General features: G+C 48.0%; 2 protein-coding genes across 13 annotated transcripts in view; both read left to right on the top strand.

Annotated features, from left to right (window-relative positions):
* The window catches only part of stag3 (STAG3 cohesin complex component), a 12,980-nt gene extending 6,973 nt beyond the window's left edge, over positions 1 to 6,007 (top strand). For all 12 annotated transcript variants that reach the window (XM_087280971.1, XM_087280965.1, XM_087280970.1 and 9 more), the window contains exons 23-32: positions 25 to 178; positions 1,535 to 1,662; positions 2,294 to 2,395; positions 2,480 to 2,610; positions 2,684 to 2,800; positions 5,044 to 5,183; positions 5,257 to 5,320; positions 5,415 to 5,489; positions 5,640 to 5,730; positions 5,826 to 6,007. In XM_087280971.1, the coding sequence (XP_087137097.1) occupies positions 25 to 178; positions 1,535 to 1,662; positions 2,294 to 2,395; positions 2,480 to 2,610; positions 2,684 to 2,800; positions 5,044 to 5,183; positions 5,257 to 5,320; positions 5,415 to 5,489; positions 5,640 to 5,730; positions 5,826 to 5,873 (1,050 nt within the window). In that variant the 3' untranslated portion in view covers positions 5,874 to 6,007. The remainder of the gene's footprint in view (positions 1 to 24; positions 179 to 1,534; positions 1,663 to 2,293; positions 2,396 to 2,479; positions 2,611 to 2,683; positions 2,801 to 5,043; positions 5,184 to 5,256; positions 5,321 to 5,414; positions 5,490 to 5,639; positions 5,731 to 5,825) is intronic.
* Positions 6,008 to 6,321: 314 nt separating this feature from the next.
* Positions 6,322 to 10,000, top strand: part of mcm7 (minichromosome maintenance complex component 7) — a gene marked incomplete at its 5' end in the record, with an annotated part of 8,827 nt that continues 5,148 nt past the window's right edge. The window contains 4 exon segments of the mRNA NM_212569.1: positions 6,322 to 6,566; positions 7,799 to 7,878; positions 7,957 to 8,121; positions 9,596 to 9,720. Of these exon segments, the coding sequence (NP_997734.1) occupies positions 6,536 to 6,566; positions 7,799 to 7,878; positions 7,957 to 8,121; positions 9,596 to 9,720 (401 nt within the window).

The raw sequence follows: 10,000 nt of genomic DNA, 5'->3' as shown, positions 1-10,000 counted from the left end.
CTGTGTGTGTTTGTGTGTGTGCAGGCGTTTGTGTGTGTGTGTGACCTGCTGCTGGTGTTCTGCAGACCCCCTGAGGGGAGCATCTCTCCGCTGCAGCGCTTCAGTCCTGACGAGTCTCTCCGAGCAGAAATGGCCTCCTTTGTGCTGGACTATGTGTTCGGTGATGAAGATCTGACGGGTACACACACACACACACACACACACACTGATCTCACAGCAGAGTTGAGGTCTTTCCTGTAAAACATTATAAGCACACAGTGTAGTGCGAGGTTATTATAGTTAACGAAAACGAATGAAAAAACGAAACTAAAATGCTAAATAATTGCCGTTAACTGTAATAAAAATGAAAACGAGAGATTTTTAAAAGCTAGAACTAACTAAAACTGTGTTGTGTTCATATGAACCTAACTGAAACTAAGTACAATTCCAGCAGAAATGGCCTTCGTTTCCCTCATTGTAAGTGTATTAATACTGTTAGCCTTTCAGCAGTGGGTCTGTTCACTCCGCGCTGCAGGTGTGTGACCCGTACAGCACCTCAGAGTCTCTAATCCTGCTGCCATTGGCCAGATCTCTGTGTGAACTGATAATACTGCGCATGTGTGATTAGTGAACTGAACACAAACAGCACATGACGGCCCGCTGCGACTGTAAACTCCGCTCATTTCATCAGAAAGTCATAATGAGATTTAAATGAGTGAATGCTGCTGCAGTCGGGCTGCAGAACTCCACTGTGAGACACTCGTCAGGTCAGGCAGATGTTTCTCTCGCTGCAGTGATGACTGCTGAATACATCATTTTGGTTTGTTGAGTGCCAACATGGGAGGAATGGCTCAAAAGATCCGGTTGGTGTTAAAGATCTGAACATCCCATCACTACTGTGTATTTAACCTCAAAAGCAGCCTTGCACACACGTTTTACTCCAGACTGCTGTTGTATTCCAGTTAGAGGAGGGTTAGTTGGCAGTGGTAGATGGCGGTGTTCATGAGTCCTCTGAATACATGTGTCAAAACAGATCAGGGGTCGCCACAGCAGAATGAACTGCCAACTTACCCAGCACATGTTTTACGCAGCGGATGCCCTTCCAGCTGCAACCCATCACTGGGAAACACTCATACACGCACTACAGACAATTTTAGCCTACCCAATTCCCCTATAGCGCATGTGTTTGGACTGTGGGGAAACCGGAGCACCCGGGGCAAACCCACGCCAACAAGCGGAGAACATGCAAACTCCACACAGAAACACCAACTGACCCAGCCGAGACTCAAACCAGAGACCTTCTTGCTGTGAGGTGATCGTGCTGCCCACTTTATCAAACAATATTTGTTCTGATGATTTTGAATTTTTCAATCAACAAATTTCCTTATTTAGAAAAAAACTAAAACTAATAACAAATCCAAAACTGTTATAACCTTGGTGCAGTGTCCTGGTCATTGCAGAGGGTGTGTGTGTGTGTGTGTGTGTGTGTGTGTGTGTGTGTGTGTGTGTGTGTGTGTGTGTGTGTGTGTGTGTGTGTGTGTGTGTGTGTGTGCAGGTGAGGATGAGGAGATGATGACAGCGCTGCTGCAGAAGAGGAATCATTTATCAGGATACTGTAAACTCATCATATACGGAGTTCTGGAGCTGCAGGCCGCCACCGACATACTCCGATACTACCACAGGGTGCGTGCGGGCGCACGTGTGTGTGTGTGTGTGTGTGTGTTCTTGTCCATCTGTCTCTGTGCGTCTGCATGACTGTAATGATGCTGGTCAGATGTGTTGTTCTGCTGATTAATGTCACCGGGTGTTGATTGGAACAGTCCCACTGAGAGTGTTTGAGAGTTTTCTATAATTGTGCGCGCGCACACACACACACACACACACACACACACACACACACACACACACACACACACACTATGGTCTGTCATCATACTGTGGCGAGAGCGACCCCTACAGGCTGATATCTGTGTGTTTGGTGCTGCTCTGAGTGTGTGAGTACAGCACTAGAGTGTCGCCTGATGAGGGTGAATGCTGCATTAGTGACGGAGCCGCCAGCAGTGCTGCAGGACATCATCATCATCATCTTCATCATCAGCATCAGTGGCGGCTGCAATAATCATCAGTGCTGATTTAAACACATCAGTTCAATAATCCAGCCATGATGTTGATCCTCATGCAGGACTGACGCCTCACTCATACCCTGATGACGAGAGAAACACAACACCACACACACCCTGTTCTGTACATGTGGACAATTAATGGAGTCTTCTTTTCAAAAAAATGTGTGTGTGTGTGTGTGTGTGTGTTATAGTTCTACAAGGATTTCGGTGACATTATTAAAGAAACTCTCAACAAATCCAAGATGATCAACTCAGAGGACAGTGCCAGAACCGTCTGCTTGTGCCTGCAGCAGGTGTGTGTGTGTGTGTGTGTGTTTTCATTTGTGTTTTTGTGTTTATCATGTCTCTGTTCATTGTGTGTGTGTGTGTGTGTGCAGCTGTACGCTGGGCTGGATCTGCAGTGTTGTGATGGAGAGCTGATGGAGATCCGTTTGCTGGCGAAGAAACTGGCCATGAACTTCAGCATTAACCTTCGTCTCGTGCGCAAACCGCTGCTGTCCTTACACCAGTGCGTGTTCACACACACACACACACACACACATACAGACTCACGTCCTCATTGTTCTGCTCTGTTTGTGTAGGGATGGCATCCGTTTTGCTAGTCAAGGGCTTGAGAAGGGTGAAGCGATGAACCTGCAGTTTCTGGAGATTCTGAGTGAGTTCAGTTTCAAGCTCCTGCAGCCCGAACGCAAGCAGCTGTGAGTATCTGACCCGCTGAAGCGGTGTCCCAAATGGCACACTATACACTGCACACTCAGCAGCAGAGATTATGTATGTAGTGTCGTCCCAGATGCAACACTACTGATTATTTTACTTAACTATTCCCCTGATGACGTCTGACGGTTCCTGATGTAGTGAAATAAATGACCAAACCACCCAATAACACCTGCCCTGAGTATAACCGCATCACCATCAGGAGGCGCTATAACCACTCCTGTAGGAGAACATGCTCTCACAACCCAGAGCAAATACATGAATCCAGCATGTGCCCGATAGCTCCGCACCTTCCGCTACATGAGCACAGCCGCGGCTGTTGAGTGTGTGAAGGGTTATCTGCACAGCAGTGTTGTTCAGCCGCTCAAATCTCCTGCTGGTAGACTGATGTGGCTTCATTTCCAGCAGATGATGTAGATGTATATTCAGTTGAACAGCAGAACATCAGTAGACAGCGCTGTTCCCCTTGTTATATTCACACTGGCTCATTTCTGGACACTGACAGCCTGATATTGTTCACCGCTGCTCTGAATATTCACTCTGAAACAGCATGTCAGTGTGGCTCAGTGCTGCACGCCGCCGGCCGAACACTCAGCAGACAGTAGTGTCTTTAGCACCGCGTGTGAGAGCAGCGATCCTGCATGCAGGAAATATTGACCATCATGACGAGTTCTGCTGATATAACACTGTTTCTCATTGTTAACTGTAGAATTATAAAGTACTGTAGAGTTCTCTTACAGGTCGATGACATGATCTAGTGGCTCTCTGTCATCTTGACGGCCCGTGTTCGTGATTTCAGGAGGCGTGGCTTTGGACGGCAGGGGTGGGACTGTGTTTTAAAGACATTATGCTGAGCGGTTATCATTGTGAGAGATCACCTACTGCACCTCTACAGTTCTCAGTGAGAACATTATTTATTTACACTGTTTATACTACAAAATGGGGGTGAATAGTGCGCAAGTGTGTGATTTGGGATGCACCTCAACTCACTGGTTCACTCACTTCATTGACTCTTTGATTGACCCCCCATTGACTAAATAAAACGGATGACGTGACGGCGCCTTTCCCATCGAACGCACAAACTGTCGCAAAACGGTGCAGAAAGAGTCTGGGCATGTGCAGAAAGACTTCCTGATGGAGCCAGAGGCGGAGCCATGGAATCAAGCTTCCAATCAAACGCTTGTACATCAAATTAACCACGCCCCCGAACTGCACATCTGAGCACCCGTATCGCACTATAACACAGCCTCATTAATAAATATATCAGCACTTACATTTAAAAACACGTAATAATACATGAATTATTAAAGACTGTGATGTGAATATATGCTGGACTGCAGAATAAAGCCTCTCTCACACACTCCAGCCTGAGATCAGCACAAAACATATTCCTCTTCTAACAGGGATGCTGGTATTTATCGTCTTCAAATAACGTGTAAAATATGAACAATAACATAAACAACACACACGTTTATATTCTTAACTAATAATCAACAGGACCCAGAGCATACACTGCATGCACCGCTGTACACCCTGCCACATCCCTGCACTGTACACAATAACCCTGATCAATGTGTACAGTACACTGAGCAGCATCCATACTCTACTGAGACAGGCCGGGGTGTCAGCTGCTGCACAGCGCTTCTATATTGATTATTATATCTTTGCCTGTGTTTTCATTTGGTTTATTCGATGCCTTAATATCTGGGGGAGAGGAATGTACCTTCACTTGAATGTTCATTAGGAGTTTTCAGACAGTAAATGATGTTTGTAAATAATGGATCACATGTACAGCTCTATTAGTTATGAGATTCTGCTTCTAGAACCTTCATATTCATAACAGCACATTCAGCAGATGAACTCAATCACATGCTGAAACTCAAAATGCAGAGACGCAAGCTGAGGAGAGACAGCAGCAGGAGATCAGCTAACAGTAGTTTGGTTATTCAGACGGATGGGTCAGCCTCTCTACACATACATCCACATCACATTATTGACGAGTGTATTCAGTAAGATTAACATGATAACCCATCTGACCATCTTCAGCTCACGAGTGTGTGTGTGTGTGTTTATGACCGACTCTTCATTTCAGGTGTGTGTGTGTAAGATCTTGCTGTCTGCAGTTTTGCTTTGTTTTCTCACACACACTTTATTAATCTCCCACAGCCGTCAGTAATGACCACCGACAACATTCACCTGTGCTGACATGACCTGTGTGTGTGTGTAGGCTGATGATTCTGCGGCGTGTGTGTTCCTCTGTGCTGAACAACAGCTCTGTGAGGATGTATGAGCGATCTCTGAATTCAGGATCCAAAGAAACAGCAAAAACCTCTGAAGCCCCCGTCAGCAAACGCAGACGCACACACAGTCAGTACACACACACACACACACACACACACTCATGCGGATGGTGTGTTAAAATATTTGTGTTTGTGTGCAGGTTTGGAGACGCCGGCTGTGATTTCACACACACACCACGACACTGACGACGAGTTCACAGACAGGTTCATCACTTTACTGTTGATACACACTTATAACCCAATGCACAACACACACACATCCTCACACACACTCACTCTTCACCCTCTCTCTCTGCAGGCCCGTTCACATGAAGAGTGTCAGTCGTCCACAGTCCAGCCCGCTCTCTCAGAGCCTTCAGTCTCATCTCGGCACGTGAGTGTGTGTGTGTGTGTGTGAGTGTGTGTGTGTGTGTGTGTAGTTCTCGAACCCTATTATAATTAGACATGTCCGAAAGTCAGCATTCTGCCATCACTGATGGGTGTGTGTGTGTGTGTGTGGGTGTGTGTGTGTGTGTGTGTTCAGACTCTCTCTGGGCCATGGCGATGGCTCAGATGAGGATGATGATGATATTGCAGATTACAGTGATGAAGACTCAGAGACCGGCATCACTTTGGTGAGTTTCAGCAGGTTCATGACAAGTAGAGTCATCTTCATCACCATCCTCATCTCTATCTTCATCATCCTCATCTTCTTCTGTGTCCCCCACAGCCGTCCACTCACGGCTCCACGAGTTTCCTGGAGGATCTGTTTGTGTAACGCTGCTGGAGCTTCAGTGTGTTTATGGCAGCGTTTGTGCAGTGTTCACCTGTTCAGCTGTGCGCGCGTGTGTGTGTGTTCAGGGCAGGTTCACTGAGTGTTCTGATTGAAGTAAATAAAGCACAGTTACTCCCCTCTGTCTCTTGTCATTGTGTTTCTACACCAGCAGATTTCACTGAGCTGTGTGTGTGTGTGTGTGTTTAAGCAGACAGCAGCACTGATCCTGTTCCTCCAGTCTGATCAGGGGATGGCACACGCACACATCTGCTGTTCCTGCCCTCTGAGCTCTAGCTGTCCCCGCAGCAGCTCCGGCCATTACAGTTTCTGTCGTTCTTTCTCAATTAATAGTTCGTCTTGGGAGTTTCCCGCGCAACACTTCCTCTGCCGCGGCGGATGTTTTTAACTTCTTTGTTGTGACGTCACGTTGTTTTACCGCCGTTTAAAGAGTTAAAATGTTCTTTCCGTTCACGTGACACCAGATTCTCGCGCCATACGACGAGCCCCGCCTAGACGCTGCACGCTAAGCCGCTCTCATTGGTGGAGAGCCCGGACAGACTCGCGCCAGTTTTTGCAGCCACACTCGAGTGTCTGTGCTTCAGTCTTCGGGCGGAGAATTCCCTCTGTAATCTAGAGTCTTCCTGCGCTTCATCTCCGGGATAAAGATGGCCCCGAAGGATTATACGGCGGAGAAAGGTGAGTATGGGTCCGGAGACCAAGCGGGACCGAGCATAGCGTTAGTTTGCGCGCTTCTGTCAAAGTTGCGCGTCACTCAATAAACTGCGGCCCGCGGATCATGAACAGCTATACTGATGTGTGTGTCCGCCCGTGTGCTGCACTTTACAGCGGCTTTACACTGCCTTGTGTCGGTAACAGCGGGTTTACTCTGCTCTGTGTGTCGGTAACAGCGGGTTTACTCTGCTCTGTGTGTCGGTAACAGCGGGTTTACTCTGCTCTATGTGTCGGTAACCGCGGCTCCACCGATAGACTGCTGTTTCGTGAGTTTCGCGCGCTCTCCGCAGTTCCCGGATGGAGCTTCTGGACAAAGAGCGGCGGCGCGCGGAAAGCACGTGCTTGATTCAGAGTTCACGCGCTTGTTATCCGTTAGCAATAAGAGCAGATCTGTGCCGGGGTGTTCTCGCCTGCACGCGGGTGGCCGGTGCTGTAATGTACGTGCATGTTAAAGCCTTAAAGCACGGTGTGAAAGTTTCATTGATTGCGTAATTAACCGAGCGACCCGAACCCACCCCAGAGCCTCGGCGCGGTCCGCTAACAGAGTTGGGTCAGGGCTAGGTTCGGGTTGGTGTTAGTTTAGGGTTATCCGTGTTTTTTGCACGGCACTAGTTTGTCCAACGCGGAGTGATCGCGGAAGCGCGCGGCTACGGTGCGGCTCGGGGCCATGTGCTTCTTTGTTTACAAAAACAGCAGTCATCGATGGCGTTACACGCGCGTCACGATCAACGAAAGGTAAAATCGAGGCCAGTGTCGCCTGTCGGACCGGGACACGGACTGCAGAGACGCGATCCGGTTTATCGACATGTTTATCTGAACTGAAGTGTTTTATTCGACGCGAGGCTGTTAGACGCGTCGAAGCTTCGTCAGGCGTTTGTTCATCCGCTTATAATGAGCGCGTGAATGTGTGTAAACGCGGATAAAGCGGCGTTTCTGCTCCGGGTTTCGAGGATTTTTGCTTTCATTAGTTTGTTTACGAACACGATCAGTATCACGTGACTACTGTTTATCAGCGGGCCCGCGCCTCTGCAACTTTTCTCAAACACACACCACATAACCCTAACTAACAATACTGAACGGTTAGCGTTTTCTGTAGGAGTTTTAACTGAGGATGGTGTGTGTGTGTGGTGTTTCTGACCTGTGTGTGTGTGTGTGTGTGTGTGTGTGTGTGTGTGTGTGTGTGTGTGTGTGTTCAGAGAAATGTAAGCGGTTCCTGCAGGAGTTCTACACTGAGGATGACTCCGGGAAGAAGATCTTCAAGTATGGTGCTCAGCTGGTGAGTGCTGGCCGGTGCTGCACATCTGTCTGTGTGTGTGGAGGTGTCGCTCGCTCACAGGTGTGTGTTTGTGTGCAGGTATCTCTGGCACATCGGGAGCAGGTGGCGCTGCTGGTGGATCTAGACGACGTGGCGGAAGAAGACCCGGATCTGGTGGAGAGTGTGTGTGAGAACGCCAAACGATACACAGCGCTGTTTGCAGACGCCATTCATGAGCTGCTGCCGGAGTACAGGGAGCGGGAGGTGATGAAACACACACACACACACACACACACACACACACACACACACACACACACACACACACACACACACAGGGTGCTGCAGTGAAGAAGGGTTCTTAAAGGGTCAGTGTTGAGCTGTTGTCAGTGGTATATGTGTCCCACACTGCTATAAACACTATTAAGACACCTATATTTCACTAAAAAGTGTAAATTGGTTGTTTTTGCGTTATTTCAAGCAAATTCGTACTTCTGGTTTGAAACCAATTTTTGAAGCTTTGTCACGGTCATGACATAATAGCGTGTATTCCAGCGTGCAGACTGAGCGTCTGTGCCAGAGTGTGTCTTATTACGTCTTACAGTGTGCTGCATTAATGCATGAGTAAAGCTTGGTTCAAACCAATCAGCGCGCTCTATTGTGCAACTTCATTAATATTCATTACTGTCACAGTGTTTAGACGGCAGAGACGCCACGTTGTGTTGGCAAAACAAGCGTGAAGTGTTGCTTTTATAGTTTGCTGCAGTGAAGTTTTGTTTTCATTTTCTCTCTGTGAGAGCTCAGCTGGAGTCACGTGTGGATTAACAGTGTACGCGACGCTCGACAACAATAACTTACGTGTCTAAGGAGGATTATTGTTTACCTGAGAGCTGTTCTCATCTGCAAACGCTGAGAGCCGGATTCGCTTGTCGTCTCCTCTTAATAAAGACGCGGCTCTAGTTGCTGGTGATTGTTCTGTCTCTACAGATTTGGTAAGTGAGCGGCCGGTGCTCTTTGTTTATTCAGTTTGTTCGTATCGAACTAAGTTAACGATTGCATTGAGTGTACACATGTTAGCACTACAACCAAACTTTACCCTCGTGTAGGGTTTTCACCGCATTTAGTGACCGGAATAACACACGCGGCTTTCTGACGCTACCTGCCGTGTGCATCTAAGTTTCCGGGAAATGCGGAGGGTTTTTTTCTCTCATTCGCCGTGCGGTGTCAAACATTGCATGAAAAATACACGCTTAGAGCAGCTCCTCCAATCAAATATCTCGTTTGTCGCGAGGGGCATGAATGAATTCCCTGAATGAAAGAGCCAAACTGCAGTTAAAGTCCAACATTTAATAATCTGGCAAATAATTCCACTACAGATGTGCATGTAGGTTAAACACCATCACTTTCTCCTGTGTGTGAGTGTATTTTGACTGAAACTCGCGCGAGCCCAAATAGACACTCCCACACCCTCCCACTTTAGTTCCTCCAACACTTCCTCCTAAACAGAGCTGGACACGCCCACTTTTCTGACTTTTTCCAAAGTAGAGTGAAAACACCCTGCTGAAACGAGGGGGTCTCATGGCCCTTTAAAGGTGTGTTTGTGTGTGTATAGAGCTGCAGTGTGTGTGTGCTATTGCTCTGCTCCTCATCTACAGCTGTAAAACACTGAAGCGCTCCTCATACACCACACACACTCACACACACACTGACTGCCCGCTGCTGCTGCTGTGTGTTTCAGGCGGTGGTGAAGGACGCGCTGGACGTCTACATCGAGCACCGGCTGATGATGGAGGTCAGAGGTCGCGACCCAGCAGACACACGTGACCACAGGAAGCAGTACCCGCCCGAGCTGATGCGCAGATTGTGAGAAACTCCTCAGTTCCAGCACACACTCCTCTCTAGTGCAGTGTAGGATCATCTCACACACACACACACACACACACACACACACAACATCCACTCCGCAGCAGGTGAGTTCTGCTCGAGCGCTAACACCACTACAGGCGCACGCTCATCTGCCTCTTACACCACAGCAGAGTGTGTGTGTGTTTGTGTTTGTGTGTGTGTGTGTGTGTGTTTGTTTGTGTGTGTGTGTGTGTGTTCTGTCTGTGGGTATGTTGAGTCTACCGCTCTTCAACTGTTT

The sequence above is a fragment of the Danio rerio genome, chromosome 14 (genome assembly GCF_052040795.2).
Source record: "Danio rerio strain M-AB ecotype USA chromosome 14, GRCz13ab, whole genome shotgun sequence".
Lineage (NCBI taxonomy): Eukaryota > Metazoa > Chordata > Actinopteri > Cypriniformes > Danionidae > Danio > Danio rerio.
Note: the sequence above shows the minus strand (reverse complement) of the source record. Positions and strands in the feature narration are given on the sequence as shown.